The 17,823-nt window shown below is 33.2% G+C and overlaps 1 protein-coding gene across 3 annotated transcripts in view; it reads right to left on the minus strand.

Moving 5' to 3' along the window:
- The window catches only part of TAB2 (TGF-beta activated kinase 1 (MAP3K7) binding protein 2), a 101,598-nt gene that overhangs the window by 15,812 nt on the left and 67,963 nt on the right, over nt 1-17,823 (minus strand). For all 3 annotated transcript variants that reach the window (XM_074309583.1, XM_074309585.1, XM_074309584.1), the window contains exons 2-3: nt 11,890-12,079; nt 3,544-5,047 (exon numbers count right to left, since the gene is read on the minus strand). In XM_074309583.1, the coding sequence (XP_074165684.1) occupies nt 3,544-5,047; nt 11,890-11,991 (1,606 nt within the window). In that variant the 5' untranslated portion in view covers nt 11,992-12,079. The remainder of the gene's footprint in view (nt 1-3,543; nt 5,048-11,889; nt 12,080-17,823) is intronic.

Below are 17,823 nucleotides of genomic sequence, written 5' to 3' on the forward strand. Positions count from 1 at the left end.
CTGTTAAGTAATGTGTGTAATGGAGATTCCCTTTTTGATGGTGGATTTGATTTAGTTTTTTTATTTCCTTCTTTGTTATGGAATAAGAATGAGTTTATTCTGCCATTTCCCACAATATAAAACGAATTCCACTGAAGGGACTTCTGTTTTTCCAATATACAATAAGAGGCCAATGATTCAAGGGAAAGATTTCTGAAGAGAACTTATACATAAAAAATATCCTTTGGCAGGTAGAACCAAGAAAGCCAAAGGTATTACGGGTGTCTTGTCTTCATGGAAAAAATTGCAAATCCCTTGCCAATAATCTGACTCACAATTGATGAGTTATTTTCCACTTTTGATTTGTTTTTCTTAAAGAGTAAACATCATACAGATCTTATTACTGTTAAATTGAAATTATTAGCTAGTCCTCATGTTGCTTCTTCTAGTTGGGAATGTATCTTGCAGAAAATCTTGTATCCAAAATTGAATACATATATAGAATCTTATATAGAGAGAATGTGTATATATAAGTCTTAGAAGATTCGATTTTCATTTCTTTCCTGGTACACAGCTGATAAGAGAAAAGCCCTAACGCTTATACTTAATTAACTTATAGTACTTTCCCTATCTACTTAAATTCTATTGCAATAAAGTGTCAAATAACCTATCTTAAAACAAACTTAATATTCTACTTTGAACTGCCTCTGTCATAGCAATTCAGGTTGCAAGTATTATAAGAAAATGAAGGCAAATTTTTATGTGCCATCTTCCATCTCTCAAAGAAGAAAATAAATTAAAAAATATATATATATATTTCCTCTGATTTCCCTTCATGTTCCACTGAAACAGCATATTTCCACAACTTTAGAAGTATCATTTTCACAAATTGAATCAGGCTGCCCTACAATCTAATAATTCGAAATCAATGCATTCCTGTGGGTTGCATATTGTCTTAAAAAAAAAAAAAAATCACAATTTAAAATTATGTTTTATTGTATTTTAGTTTAGTATGTTCAATAATTCCCAATACATTTTTATGGGATACTTATTAACCATAGTTTGTGGGTCACTTCTGGCATAAGTCATAAACATTAAACTGTGGTAGTTCAAAGATACAGCAATTTCCTGCTAAATTAATGATCAATTTTTACTTGAATTCCACGAGGAAAGTGGTTTTTTGCATCAAAAAGATCAAAGGATTATAGGCCAGGTGACAAGAACCTACATTCCAAATCTAGTTGTCTCTTAAAAGTGATTTTTTTTCTCTAACTCCACAGAAAAGAATTGCATTGATATCTGAATTTGGTCAGCAGTGACAAAGCAGTAGAGTCAGGAGATGAGAGAGTATATATCTGAAATACTAATACACCTCTAGGAATAGCTGGCTAGGATTATATCATTTGTCAGCTCTCTGTTCTTCTTCCCATTAGAGATGGACAAACAAACTTCCTCCCTCCCCCCCACTGCTTATGGCCTGAAACTTGAAATTCTTAGAAAGTAATAAATATTAGTAAATATTGCCTCAATTATTTTGCTCTCCTCTTCGTGCCCATCTCTTAAATACATTTTGGTGTGTGTGGACATGTAAACATATCTTTATGAATAAATTCAATTAATTAAACAATTTTATTTTAAAGAGCACTTTTCAACCAAGAAAGAATTGCTTGATTTGGCAGAAAAAAGTCTGGAAAATTGCTATATCTAGACTCTAATTAAAATGGTCACTAATTGATGTATAACTACTGATTAGGTCATAATTCTTTTGTAAATGAGAGTTAGCAAGGAAAAGTAGAAATAGCTCCAGAAATTTGGTTTTTGTACTAGTAATAACTAAACAGCTAGGTGACTTTAAAGTAGTCAATCAATCTGGGGATCAGTTTCCATGTCTATACATAGGGGTTGGCTTGAGTGATTTAATAGCTTTCCCCTATTCTAAAATTCTATATGTATGACAACAAAAGTGTTAAAAAGAACAACAAAGGTTGAGAATAATAGTCAAATAGGGCCAAGATAATCATATTGTTATTGTCCAGCTGTTTTCAATCATATACAACTCTTCATAATCCCATTTGGGGTTTTCTTGGCACAGATACTAGAAGTGGTTTGCTATTCCTTTTCCACTTTATTTTACAGATGAGGAAACTGAGGCAAACAGTGTTTAAGTGACTTGTCCAAGGACACATAAAAAGTGTCTGAGGTCAGATTTGAACTCTGGAAGACTCCATGCCCAGCACTCCATCCACTGTGCCATCTAGCTGTCCCAACATAATCACGTTCCCTATCTCTTAACTCATCTGTTTTGGCATTTATTAAAACACACACACAATAGCTAGCATTTATAGCACCTTAAGGTTTGCAATATTACAAATCTCTTATCTGAATCCTCTTAACAACCTTGGGAGATAGGTGCTATTATCACTCCCACTGAAGAGATGAGGAAAAAGAGGCAGGAAGAGATTAAATGACTTGCGTAGTGGCTCCTAGACAGTAAAAATGTGAGAACAGATTTGAGCTTGAAATCTCTGATACTAGATCCAGCACTCTATCCATTACTACCTTTTGCCTCTAAATAACATGGCATATCTAACAGCAATGTAATTTAATATTTTTTTGTTTATAATTTAACTATGTATTCACCCACCCCCACCCCCATACCCACCAGTGTCTATTTAGGAATCTTTTGCCAAAACAAAAGAAAAAAAAAATCTGACACATATGGGGTAAAGTAGAGATAAAGAGTATTTCTGATGTGACTATCAATTATATAAAGTACATAGGAAATGAGTAAGAAGGTCTCACTCAGCACAGTCCCTATTTTAAAACTCACAAAATGTAACCATAATCAGACTTTTCAGCAAATTTACCAGAGAATCACAACAAATCAGAACAATAGAGAAATGGTTACAAAGGAAGCCAAGTTATGAATCAGGATAATCAGATAATTCTTCAACTACAATTTACCTTTATGGAAATGAAAATTTTTATTGCATTGTGCTGCCAAATTGGTACCTTTCATTAAAATGAAAGCAAACATATTTTTCTTCTTTCTTCATCTCTTAAAATGATAGTTTCTAATTCCTAGAGCTTTAACTTCTTAAACATCCTATTTAATAAGGAAAAATCCCTGTGATAAAATATAAATACACCCATTCCTTGGTAACTTCTCTAAACATACTGGTAATAGAAATTAGATAAAACTAGTTTCCTTCCATTTCTGAGTTTTAGTCACAAATAAAGAATTTTGAATTTCACATCAATTTCACAAAGGGTTGAAACTATAGGTAATCAAAAACAGTAAAACTTCTCTTGAAAAAAGTTTGAACATATGTCAAGTTATGAACAGAATTTTTTAAAAAAACATTTTTTCTCATCATGTTGTTATAAGTTGTAATATCTGAACTTCATGATATAGCTTGTTATATAAAAATTCAAATGACTGGTCCAGGGATAGGACTTGTTTGTTGCTTTACCATTACTAAGAGAAAACAACATCAATGACAAGTTATTTAAAAGAAAATTGAAGTCCATTGGAAAATAATTTGCTTTCAGTATTAGTATTACCTTGTGTGTAGGCAGCATCATCAGATCCCATACTCAGTTTCCGGGCCTCACTGATCCTATCCACATGTGCTAAAACAGGGTCAGTGAGGTGCTGAATACCCTCTGTTTCTACATAATGATCAGGGTGGTTTAGAAGATTTGTAAGTTCAAAGGTTGGGGACACCACCCCTGGTGAAACGGCAGGGGGCTTATTTGGAGAAACTGTTATTTTAAAAGTATATTTTGTATTAGGTTGAGTGACTACCACTCGAGGAGAAGTTGCAGTGGTGTTGTTGCCTACTGCCCGACTCTTGGGTGGGTGATGATGAATAAAGGTAGGGCCCATGCTTACTTGCCCAGACATATTCCTGGAAGCAGCAGATGCTCCAGAATTCGTTGATATGAAGAGTGTGGGCTGATTCCGTATAACCTGTTCATCTCCTGTGGTGGCATTAGCAGAAATATAGACCTTGGGCTGACTGCGGGACATCACCTCATCTGTACTTGGGGGGCTGGCAGCTATGTAAACAGTGGGCTGACTTCGAGTTAATGTATGGCTATTGACAGAGGAGGGATTATTAGAGTTTCGAGGTCCAGAGGAACGCAGTTTTGAAGAATTGTTTCTTTGTGGGGGTTCAAGTTTGATTTCAATTTGGTTTTTGCGAGGTCCTGTTGAAATATTCTGAATGTTAAATTGGCTATGGGCAGAAGACTGTGAGCTACCAGATGAATGAATTGTTGGTGGTTGAGGAGTAGTAGGTGAACTGATAGGCATATAGACATGAGAGGTCTGATGGCCTTGCTGGTTTGTCTGTTGAGTTGAGGTATGTGACACTGGATTAGATGCAGGATAAGTAGTCCAGGGACTAGGTTGTGAAGGCTGGTAGACTTGTTGAGGGTGCATAGGATTAAACTGAGATACCCATCCAGGATGCTGAGGTGTCTGCCGAGTTGTACCACTAGGAGTTGTGATGTAAGGCCTAATATAGATAGAATTTCCCTGTGAACTGTTAAGTCCAGGTGGAGGTACACCATGTATGTGCAAAGATGTGGGAGTATTACGACCAGTCTGAATATTTGGGGCTAAAGTTACCATTATGGGATTGAATCTGGGAGTTTGTTGAGAAAGGTTAGAAACTCCTTTGCTGCCTAAGTGAAATCCAAGGTGTGGTGTTGAATTTGAAGCACCAGAAATGTTGGGCACTCCAAAAACATTAAAGCCCTGTGGAACTTGAGCTGGTGCTGTCTGTGGCTCCTGTTGAAATAATTCACTGTTGGACTGACCACCTTGGAGGTGTCCATCACTGATACTATGAGTCAAAGTCCTACTTCCATTCATTCTACTTCCTTCCCTTCCATGATGATATACATGTTGTGATTGCAAGTCCAGGTTGAGAGAAGTCATGTGATTTCGTAGACCAGCAATCCCAGAATCATCCGAAAAATTCAAATCTCCTTCACCATAAAGATACTTCGTACTCTCTTGTGAAAGAACAGCACAGCAGGCATCCAGGTTATTATTATTCTAGAAAACAAACAAAATAGTTTGATATCAGCAACCCAAAACTTATAAACCTTATTATCATTATTAAAATATTAATAGAATGAAAAAAGTTTTAGAGATGAACTCTAAGGTCTCATTCTTCTCTAAAACTATGAACTGCTATGTGGTTGTTAAGCACAGTTATCTTATGAGCCTGAAAGGTTTCCAAGTTTGTCTCTGTATCCAAAAGCTTGGCAAATAATATGTCCTTAAAAATATTTGCTTGTTGAGTAAACACAGTAATATAATCACTGTCATAAAGAGCTAAGTTCTCCAGTAAGTAAGAAAGCCTTCAGAGTGACAAAGTGGCAATCTAATTCTAAATACAGTATCTTCAACATTAGTCAAAAGGAGAGGGAGGGGGGGATAATTTGGAAAAATGAATACAAGGGATAATATTATAAAAAATATATATATAATAAAAAATAAAAAAACAAAAAACAAAAAAAAAACATTAGTCAAAAGGAAAAGGGAGTAAGATAGCTGGTGGTATGAATTTATGCAAACTATTAATAACTAAAAGAAAATTTTTCTTGTATTTTTTAGGAGAAACAATATAAATGAAATAAAAAGTGAATTTGGAGTATATGGAAACACAAGTTAACATGACTGTATTCACTCAATATGTCAACATCTATTTGCTAAGAAGCACAATGCTATTACATCAATCAGTAAACATTTATTAAGGGCTTATTCTATGACAATATAAAAACAAGTCCTTGTTCTCAAGAAGCTTACATTCTATGAGGCTAGACAACACATACATATAATGGTAAACTCAAAATATATACAAAATAGATAAAAGGTAACTTGGGAGGCAGAAACACTAGCAGCTGGAAAGACTGGGTAAGACTCATTATGGAAGGGAAGAATGAGTTGACCATCAAAGTAAATTATGGATATCAAAGGGGTAAAAAGAGGGAGTATATTCTATATATGGGAGGAAAGATATAGGACACAGAGAAAAGGACACAGCATGTTTTGTCTGACAGCAAAAAGGCCAATTTGCTTGGAGTCTGGAATGTGTAAAAGTGGGTAAAGAATTCTAAGTCTAGGAAAAGTAGTGTAGAGCCAAGTTGTGAAGAACTCTTCATGTCCAACAGATGAATTTGCATTTGATACTAAAAGTTACAGGGAATGAATTGCAGTATAGTATATTAAGCAAAGGAATAACATTGTAAGACCTATGCTTTGGAGATACCACTTCCTAGTTAAAAATATTTTGATTTCTATCCTTATGCCCAATAAAATCAACACTTTGTTGGCCTTAGAACTCCTTGAAGGATGCTGCTTTCCCTTATCTACATTTTAGATTTATTTTAGCATTAAAGCCATTTTGAAAACTGTTATTCTCCTTTCTAATTAAATATTTGTGGAGCAACATTCTACTCAATTTTTGATGTAAAACATAAAAAAAAGTATATGTTTAAGCGATAATAGCTATTTATTAGAATAAGAGCAAAAATAGCTCCACAAAATTCAGTGAGAAAGAAAAAAAAAAGTTTACGAAAAGCACCCATCTATCACAGGTGTTGTGAGGATTATATGAAATGATATATGTAAAAAGTGCTTAATACAGTGCTTGGTACACAGAAGATGCTACATAAATGCTTATTCTCTTCTCTTAAATACAAAAAAATAGTATTTAGTTAAAACATTCAAAATTCAATGTACAATTTACATAGTTTTGTCTGCCTGCATTTTTTATTTCCTTCATAGGTTAATTGTACACTATTTCAAAGTCCGATTCTTTTTGTACACCAAAATAACGGTATGGACATGTATACATATATTGTATTTAACTTATACATATTTAACATATATTGGTCAACTTGCCATCTGGGAGGGGTAAAGTTGCAATGCTGAAAAATTGTCCATGCACATATCTTATAAATAAAAAACAATATTAAAAAAAATAGTTCCATTAAACTTTCCATCCACTAAGTGTTAGGAATCTACATAATGTCACCCCTATTGTATACTCTACAACCACAATTTATTGGTAATTCTTTACTAAAATCTTAAGTATTGTTGTTATTTATTTCTTCATTAAAATTTACAAAAAGAAGACTTTTGTTAATTTACAATAGTTGGAAGAATTAATAAAAATTAATGACACCTCAATTTATGAATTACACCCTTATGAACTTTTCCTTTCATAAACTAAAGGATAGATAAATAGGATGGTTGGAGCTTTAACTTAGGACAGAGTGATTTAAATAGACATACAATGGTCAAAAGGTAGGTGTGGAAAAATAAGACTAGATGCAAGAATATATACTTATTGGTACTCATAAATAATTATGGATCACGAAAATATAAATAATTCAGTAAGGAGGCATAAAGGTTCTCTGAAGTAAGTCTTTATAGGGCAACTTTATCGGTATATTCATTCACATCAAAGTATAAACTCAAGTCAATTATGAATTATTTTACTTTTAGTTAATTTATATCTTTTATCCTCCATAAAAGCTAGTTGTAAACCAAATTTCAATGCAAATAATTTCCCCACTAACTTAAAATTTTGCCCTTACAACATAATAAAAGTTGCATTTTAAGAAAAACATTTTTTTAAAAATCAATTTAATGGAAAAATGACTCGCTAACAAGTAATAAAAATGACCAAAATTTTAAGTTAAAAACGCAAATTCCAATATCCTTGGGGAGGGAGGTGTAAATGAAAAATAGCTATATCATTTCTGCTCTGTATTTATCCCAAGCAATTTCTTTTCAAAATTCGAGGGGATCCTTAACTCTAAGAAAAAGTATTGAAGCATATATACTTAGCTTAGCTTTTCATACTCCACTATGAACAAGATTAGCATATTAAAAACTTTTATCCTACTTAGGTTTGATATCTTAACATGTATTTGCAATGCTATTTGGGATAAAAACAAGCATTTTGAGAAGTCGGGTTTATAAGAACCATTCATATAGTTTATTATTTTTTAAACTATTTCTTTCATAGTAAGTTTTTTAAAATATGGGCATTAATTCATTATAACAATAAATGGTAAAAAGTTAATTTAATTATTTGGTAATTAAGTTAATTGTGAGTAAATGTATTATAGAGGTCATCCAAAGTCATTTTTTTTAAAGTGCCTAAGTTCTTACAAGATTGGGAAAAATGATTTGAATATGCTTTGAAGCATTTTGATAATCAGAAATTAACTTACATATGACATGCCTATCAACTTTAAATGGTTTGAAAATGCAAAGAAATTTTTTAGGATTAGAAGTAATTGATAACTAAAAGACAATTTATTTTGGTTATTTTGCTTAAAATTTGAATCTCCCAATAACAAGGTTTGGATACTTAACTGCTTAGACACTTTTAAATCCAAATACAGGTCCCAGAATTGACATGCCCAATGTGGATTCCTCAGAATTACTTTATAGACAGGCTCATCCCAGGCCACACATAAACTTATGGAGCCCTCAGCCAACAGCAGTTAGTGTTTACATTGGACATCCACTGTAGTATCACTCCCAAACCTTTTTATCCTTCCTCAAATCTCCCATGGCTCCTCCCTTCCATTCTCAGTGGAGAACCTTGCCCCATATTTTACTGAAAAAATTGAGACCAGCTGCCAAAAATACCCTTTTCTCCCCTCCTTTTCATCTTCCATGACCTAAATGCCTTCAAAAATTATCTCTTCTTTCACCTGTTTTATGTACTGAGGTATCATTTTTCCTTGCCAATTCCCAAGGAATTTCATTCCATGCATCTTTTCTAGCAGACTGCTCTATCATCCTCACTCTCATTTATCTTGAAATCTTTCTGTTCACTGGCTGTTTCCCTAGGACATACAAGAATGACCATGTCTTTCCCATCCTCTCTCTACGATTAATAATGATCTTTTAACTGTTAAAGATTTCCTCATTCCTATGGACCTCTTTATAGTCTTGAAACTATTGATCACCCTCTTCTCTTTTGAATTCTCCTCTATGTTTTCACGATCCAAACAAATCCAATAAAATCCAATGACTCCCTATGATTTCTGGAATCAAATATAAAATCTTCTGGTGATCAAAGCCATTCATAACTGAGTACCCCATCTCTCCCAACCTTTCTAGTCTTCTTATACTTGATGCTCTCTCCCTCAAAGCTAAATGGACAAATATTCTGATTCAGTGACATTAGTCTTCTTGTTGTTCTGTGAACAAGGCACTCAATCCATTTGTTGATTCTGGGCATTTTCACTGGCTGTCCTCTAGCTTGGAATGCTCTCTGTTATTTGGCTTCCTTCAAGTTCTAGTTTCTTTTAGTTCTAATGCTTTCCTTCAAAACATTGTGATGAAACATTTTTTTTTTTTTTTTAAAAGACTAGATCTCTGTTTCCATAGAGCAAGAAATGAGTGAAGAAAGTCTCTCTTTCAAAGAATACTATATCCTTCTCCACAATTTATACTATTTGAGTTTTACTTGTGGCACTGAGAAATTGTTCTAGATTGCAAAAAGAACAAGAATCAGAACGGAACTTTTAGATCTTCTTGACTTAAGGCCAACTTTCTCGCTATTAAACCCAAATATGTCTAGTTATTAAAGAAGCTGAGATTTTTTGACATATTGGCAACAAAACTGAATATGTACCAATAGTTAAATGATATATATTCCATCAAAGGAAACACAAATAATAAAGATTATGACCCATTTTGGATCATATTTTGTCTTGTCCATGTCTTCCTTGACATCACTGGGGCATGTAGGCTAGCTACAAGCTAATTAACCCTCTGCTCAGACAATCATAGCTGAAGATTTGAGAGTAGGGAAACAACTTTGAAATCTGCTGGAAAAGGTGGGAGGACTTTAACTGGATGAGCCTCGGCAAAGAAAGACTTTTTTGTCAAAGCCTGGGGGAAAGGATGATAAAATGGGAGAATATGTCAAGGAATTTGGAGGTGAAAAGGACAAGAAGGAGCTCATGTAGAATGGCTTCAAATAGGATTTAGTTCAGAGTAGGAGAGTGGGAAGTTTAAGAAGGCCTGTGGAAGAATAAAGCTTAGAACCGCTTCAGTGGGGAGAGAATCAATTAAAGATAAATAAAAAGCCTGCCTGGATATAGTTCAAGTTGTGGAACTTGTAAGGCTTCCTTCGCAGTATTTAAGAGTATTCGACTAGAGAAAATAGTATGGGGAGATAAAAGGTTATGGTTAGATGGAGGAAAAGTCACAGATTCTTATTAAGGAAGTAGAACTCTTATAGACAACAAATGTATAATCTTCCTTAACAGTGGCTAAAATGGAGTGGAAAAACTGTAAATAGGATTTTAGGAGGCTAAGGAATTGGGAGATTTGGGGAGTAGCAAAAATGGATACTAATGTCCTCAGTATAGGAGTCAAGGAGGATGAGGAAAAAGTAAACTAGGTGTTGAACTCCTGGAGAAAGGAGAGAGAAGGACCCAGGGATCAATAAATAAATAATTACCAATACTATTTGGATTCAGTATAAAATTTTGATTTTGTGAACTTTAAAAATAAGAAATGTTGCTGAATATTGGTTAAAGTGGCAGTGGGAAGCAAAAAAAATTCTGATTCCACATCTAGGGACCAAATGTTTGAGAGTGTAAAACAGTATAGGTAAGAATATTATAGGTAAGAGAGGCAAAGCTGGAATTAATGTTTTAAATTTTTCTAAATTATTTTGTGTGTGTGTGTGTGTGTGTGTGTGTGTGTGTGTGTGTGTGTGTCTGTGTGTGTGTGTAAATAGAAGTGGGAAGGGACAAGGGCTGGTAAATGAGTGTGAGAGGCCATCGTGAAGTAAAGTTTGGTCATTAGAAAATGGGAGTTCCAGAAGACATAGTGGAAGGGATATGTAAGGATGGAATGTGAGCTAAATGGAATTGGGTTGAGGAGAAGGGAATGAGAGAACCAAGAGGTAGAAATTAGAGAAAATGTTTTTACTTGGTTGGTAATTAATACAAGGAAAGAAAAAGGAGGACAAGCCATACGAACAGAAGTAGGTGGCAGATGAACACCGAAACTTATCAAGTAGGAAAAGACAAGTAGGAGTACTATGTATCACTCATTGCCTTTGTTTATATTCTCTGGCCTTAACATAAAAGACCTCATCACCTTTAAGGAGTTTATAATCTAATGGGAGAGACAGTATGCATACAAATATACAAAGAATAAATAGGAAATAATTAAGAAAGAAAAGTAAAGCACTAGAATTTAGAAGGGCTGGGAAAAGCTGCCAGGAAGAGATTTTAGTTGGGACTAAAAGGAAGTCAGTAGGCCAACTTGAGGAAGGAGAACATTCTAAGCATGGGAGAAAGTCAGAAAAAATGCTTAAAGCCAAAAGAGTGTGTGCCTCCATCACTTAGGGTTGTGGCAAAGGATACTAAGTCAGGCCTAAGTCAATACCTTCTATTGGCAGTGAGGTTTTGTTTGGTCTTGCTATATAACAGACATACTTTTTCCCAATAAAAGATTTATCTAATGACAACCTTATCTACCCACACTGATAAGATCACAGATCCAATAAATTATTAAAGTTAATGAGTTTACGGTTGGGAAACAGGAAAAATGGAAGTAGATTCTTTCCTCCTGGTTAATAATTAGTAACTACTGATTTTCTGAAGGTGAAAGAAACTTCAAAAATCTTAGTCCACAACAATTTTAAAAGCTGAGGAAAATACACAAATAAAATCTAGGTATCTAGTTTGTGGTCAATTAATTGGAGACAGATTCAGGATAGATACATGCCCAATACTATGAATCTGAATTATGAAACAAGAGAATGAAAATGTGGTGATTTCTTTCAGTGCTTAAAATCAACTTAAGATTTATATCTATATCTATAGAAATAAATCAACACTGACCTGTAACATGCACCTGGACACAACAACTTCAGGTACCTCAGGAAATTTTTGTCGCAGGTCATGTAAAACCTGAAAATCAATTTGGTGGCTTCCTTGGGCCATTCGTGTACTGCCTAATCAGGACTGTTGTTCAATAGGCAGTTCTAGGCCTTAGTGAAAATAGTATTCATCTCTTCTGTCCAAGCATTTTCTGTAGAGAAAAGAAAAAAAAATTCTTTTAATGAATTCCTAAGTTTGGGAATAAACTGCAGTTCTGGAGCAATTGCTTCAATACTACAGGGTAGGTATAAGTGATAATATTTTATATTAATTATGAAGTTATTTTAACTTAAAATGATGTCCATTTCCAAAGTAGTTTTCTTTTTTAAATCTGAATGATATGGTGTATTCCTGATGATAAAGTTTCTATTAATAAAAAATTCCTGGGTATTAGGTGAACCAATGAGAAATTCAAAACAAGAAACTGTTGTCTAAATTATTTTTCTTTATCTTTCCAAAGGACATCAAATTACTACTGGCTCCACTTAATTCTCTGCTTAGGTCCTGGAAAAAAGTCTGTCTCTTTGGTTTTATGTGCTTTATTTTGTCAGAAAATGAAATTTCAGTTCTAAGTATTTCCATTTTTTTTTTTTAATTTTTACTATGGGTGTCAGAAAACTAAAGAAGCAAATGCATCATCTAACTGTGGTGACAATTAGGTTAGTTAGAAGTTCTAATTCCCTTCTGGTGGTCTCTGTCATTTCTTTTTTTTAGTGTACTGTAAAAATATGTTTTGTCATTTAAAATATGAACTACCATTCTTATCAACTGAAATTATTGTAAACACCTTTCGCCATATAAGTCACTTATACTGAACATGAATAATTGCCTACCAGAGCATTAACCAAAATTTTTTTTACAAATAAGTCACGTAGCATAAAAGGTACAATGGGGAGATACAATGGGGAGATACATCATTTAGATTTTAGAGAAAAAAGGGGTGCTAGCATTGGTAGATCAAATAAAATTAGAAAAGGCAGATATTGTCTATTATCTTTATATTTTAACGAATTTTGTGAAGAAGTAGTAGGATTCATCATTTCTAAATTCTGACTGACTATAGGTGATATCCTAACTCTAAATTTATCAGACTGGCATAATTCCAGAATCTTCCTACAGTTTTGGTATCTGCCATGTTCTCAGCATTGTAGATGTAAAGACAAATTTGAAACAATTCTTGTCTTCAAGGAATTTATATTATGCCATAGTTCATAATTTCACTTTTTAAAAGACATCATTTCATCAAAAACCAGTTTCTTAACACTTACATGAACTGAATTGAGCAGAACCAGGATAGAAAAGCTCCTTTCAGCAATGCAATGATCCAGAGGGAGAACTATGGAGGCTTAATGCAGAACATAGCATACTATTTTCACCTTTTTTTTGATTGTTTGCTTTTTCTTTCTTGTAGTTTTTCCTTTTTGCTCTGATTTTTATTTTACACATGACCAATATGGAAGTGTTTAAAATGACTGTACATGTATAACCTGTATCAGATTGTTTGCTGCCTTGGGGAGGATTAATGAAAGAAGAAAAAATTTAAAACTCAAAATCTTAACAAAAAACTATCTTTACATGTAAATTGGAAAAAATAATATGCTATCGAGGCAAAAAAAAAAAAAAAAATTTCCCCTTTATTTGAATTCAATATAGTACAAAAGGCCTAGACACTTCCAGTTGTAATTATATTTAGTCAAATTAAAGAGTTCCCTCTTTCCATTAGTAGACAGGATTTTCTGTTTTGTATTAAAAGTTTGCTTTTTTAATTCCTATTTCCATGAGTCATTTTGGGAGAGAAAAATCAGAACAAAAGGGAAAAATCATGAAAAGAAAAAAAAAAAAAAAAAAAAAAAAAAAAAAAAAAAAAAAGAAAAAAAAAAAAAGGCAAAAACAGTATGCTTCCATCTCCACTCAGACTCCATAATGTTCTCTCTGATGTGGGTGGCATTTTTCATCTAATGTTTATTGGAATTGCCTTGGATCACAGAATTGCTGATAAGAACTAAATCTGTCATAATTGATCATCACCCAATCTTGCTATTGTTATATACAAGTTTTCTTGGTTCTGCTTGCTTTACTCAGTATCAGTTCATTTATCCATGTTTTTTGAAACCATCCTGCTCATCATTTCTTATAGAACAATAATACCACCACTTAGTCAATCATTCTCCAATTGATGGGTACCCACTCAATTTTCAATTTCTTGTTACTATAAAAAGAGCTCCTACAAACATTTTTTGCATATGTGGGTCCTTTTTCGTCTTTTATGATCTCTTTGAGATACAGACCTACTAGTGACATCAAAGTGTATGCAATTTTATAGCCCTCTAGGCATAATTTCCAATTGCTCTCCAGAATGGCTGGATCACAACTCCACCAACAATGCATTAGTGTCCTAGTCTTTCCGCGCCCTCCCCCCAACATATCATTATCATTATCTTTTTCTGTCATCTTAGCCAATCTGAAAGGTATGATGTGGTACCTCAGAATTGTTTTAATTGCTTTTGTAATCAATAGTGATTTAGAGCATTTTTCATGATTACATATGACTTTTTAATTTCTTCATCTGAAAACTGTTCATAGCCTTTGACCATTTAACAATTGAGGAATGAGTTGTATTTTTATAAAGGTGAATTAGTTCTCTATATATATTTTAGAAATTAAGCCTTTATCAGAAACATTGGCTGTAAAAATTGTTTCCCAGCTTTCTGCTTCTCTTCTAATCTTGGCTGCATTGGTTTTGTTTGGGCAAAATTTTTTAATTTAATGAAATCAAAATTATCCATTTTGCATTTCATAATGTTCTTGTTTGGTCATAAATCCCTTCTTTCTCCAAAATCTGACAGGTAAACTATTCCTTGCTCTCCTCATTTGCTTATAGTATAATCTTTTATGCCTAAATCATTTCAACCTTATTTTAGTATAGAATGTGAGACATTGATCAATACTGAGTTTCCAGTGTTCCCAGCAATTTTTGTCGGTGTGTTATCCCAGAAGCTGAAGTCTTTTATCAAATATAGATTCCTACTCATTGATTATTGTCTTATGTACTCCCCTCATTCCATTCTATTTCTTATTCAGTAAATGGTTTTGATAACTGCTGCTTTATAACAGTTTTAAGTCTGGTATTGCTGGCTACCTTCCTTTGCTTTCCCCTCCCCCTGACACTAATTTCCTTGATATTACTTGACCCTCCCTTTTTTTTCCCCAGATGAATTCTGTTATTTTTGGTAGTTTGATTGGTATGGCACAAAGTAAACCAATTTGGGCAGAATTGTCATTTTTATTATATTAGCTCCATCTACCAATTGGCAATTAATATTTTCCCAATTCTTTAGATGTGACTTTTTTTTTTTTTTTTTGGCTTTGTCTTATGAAGTAGATTCCCAAATATTTTATACTGTTCACAATTATTTTAAATGGAATTTCTCTCTCTCTTGCTTTTGGGCTTTGTTGGTAACATTTAAAAAAAAAAAAAAGCCAATGATTTATATTGGCTTATTTTATATCTTGCAGCTTTGCTAAAGTTGTTAATTGTTTCAAGTAGTTTTTGGTTGATTCTTTAGGATCTCCAAGTATCCCATTATCTCATCTGCAAAGACGGATAGTTTTATTTCTTTATTGCCTACTCTAATTCCTTCACTTTTTAAAAATTGCTAAAACTAACATTTCTAGTACAATATTTAATAACAGTAGTGATAAAATGGGCATCCTTGTTTCATCCCTGATCTTTCCAGCTTTTCCCCATTACATATAATGCTTACTGATGATTTTATATAGATGCTGCTTATCATTGTAAGGAAAATCCCATTTATTCCTCTGTTCTCCAGTGTCTTTAATAGGAATAGATGCTGTCTTTTGTCAAAAGCCTTTTCTGCATCAAGTGACATAATCATATGCTTTCTGTTAGTTTTGTTATTGATATAGTCAATTATTCCAGGAGTTTTTCTGATATGGAATCAGCCCTGCATTTCTGGTATAAATCCCACTTGGTTATAGTATATTATCCTGTTGATAAGTTGTTATCTCTTTGCTAATAATTTACTTAAAATTTCTTCATCAATATTCATTAGGGAGATTGGTCTATAATTTTCTCTCACTATTTTGGTTCTTTAGGTATCAGCACTACATTTGTGTCACAAAAAGAATTTGACAGGACAACTTCTTTGCCTATTTTTCCAAATAATTTATATAGCACTGGAATTATTTTAAAAATATTTAATATACTTCATTAGAATTGGCTCAAAGAGGAAATAATATATATATATATATATATATATATATATATATATATATATATATATATATATATATATATATATATGCTTATAATAAGAGTACAGAAATCTATCTTACCCTGTGGGAAAATAAAAGGGCAAATGGGACATGGAAAGGGGAGAGTGATAAGAGAAGGCATATCAGGGGAGGAAGTGATCCGTACCAAAACACTTTTGAGGGGTGATAGGATGAAAAGAGAAAATAAATGGGGGTGGGATGGGGAGAAATACAGTAAGCAATAGTAATTGTAAAATGAATAATCATTGGCAGAGAAAAGAGAAAAAAAAATATATACAGTATTTCTTTTGCTATACTATGCTATCAGGTTCATTCTGCATTTTTGTCCATTTCATGGATCAAATCATTTCTCACTTGGATCAACTTATTGGTGAAAAGCTTATCTACTATTAGCCAGACTTGTTTTTATATTGCAGATACATGGTCTCTTATTAGAATGATAACTTAAATATTTTTTCTTGTTTGACAGAACCCATCAACAATTAATTTCACAGAAATAACCTTGAGAATTCAGTGTCATTACAGATATCAGACAGAATTCTGGCATCTACATACTCCTTCAATAACATACTCAATGTCTGCTCCAGAATTACTCTTTTCAGTGCTAAATGACTTTAAATGAAGGAAACACTATTCTACTTCATGTACAGTTAGAAAATTTACAATAGTATTTAAATAGCTAAGATAGAAACATCTCATATTAACACCAAAGATCATTTCTGGTTGAAATTTTTTTTTTTTTTTTAAAAAATCCCACTACACACAATACATTCCAAGTTAACTAGAAGAACATATTCTACTTTTTTAACTTTATTTTTTTAATTAATTTTATAATTATAACTTTTTTTTTTTTAACAGTACATATGCATGGGTAATTTTTTACATTATCCCTTGCACTCACTTCTGTTCTGAATTTTCCCCTTCTTCCCTCCACCCCTTCCCCTAGATGGCAGGCGGTCCCATACATGTTAAATATGCTATAGTATATCCTAGATAAAATATATGTGTGCAGAACCGAATTTCTTGTTGAATGGAAGAATTGGATTCAGAAGGTAAAAATAACCTGGGAAGAAAAACAAAAACGCAAACAGTTTACACTCATTTCCCAGTGTTTAGAAGAACATATTCTAGACTGGATGAAAATATTACTTAGGGTTGTTACTCATTTTTTCTTAAGAGAAATAGTCAAGATTTCAGTTACTATAGATCACACACCATGTAAAATCTGCAATTAGCTGTCTGAACACTAAGCACACTTTGCAGATCTTCCTTTGGAAGCTAATTTGTAGCTTTAGGAGGTAACAATGTTGTGCTGCTCTGCCTGAAACAGGATTTTTATTATTAATTACTTTGCCAAATGGACAATGGAAGGGGGGATAATGAGGAAATTTTGATAGTCAGCTAGGTAATGCAGTGGACAGAGTAATATGATGAAGTTGGAATAAAAAAGATCTGAGTTCCAACCCTGACTCAAACACTTTAGAGTGGTATGAATCTGAGTAAGGTACTATGCTTTTTAAAGGTTGTTTTCTCATGTAAAAGGAGGGGTTGGATATGACTACCTTTCAAGTTCCTTCCAGGTCTGTATCTATGATCTTT

Source organism: Sminthopsis crassicaudata, chromosome 4, assembly GCF_048593235.1.
Source record: "Sminthopsis crassicaudata isolate SCR6 chromosome 4, ASM4859323v1, whole genome shotgun sequence".
NCBI lineage: Eukaryota > Metazoa > Chordata > Mammalia > Dasyuromorphia > Dasyuridae > Sminthopsis > Sminthopsis crassicaudata.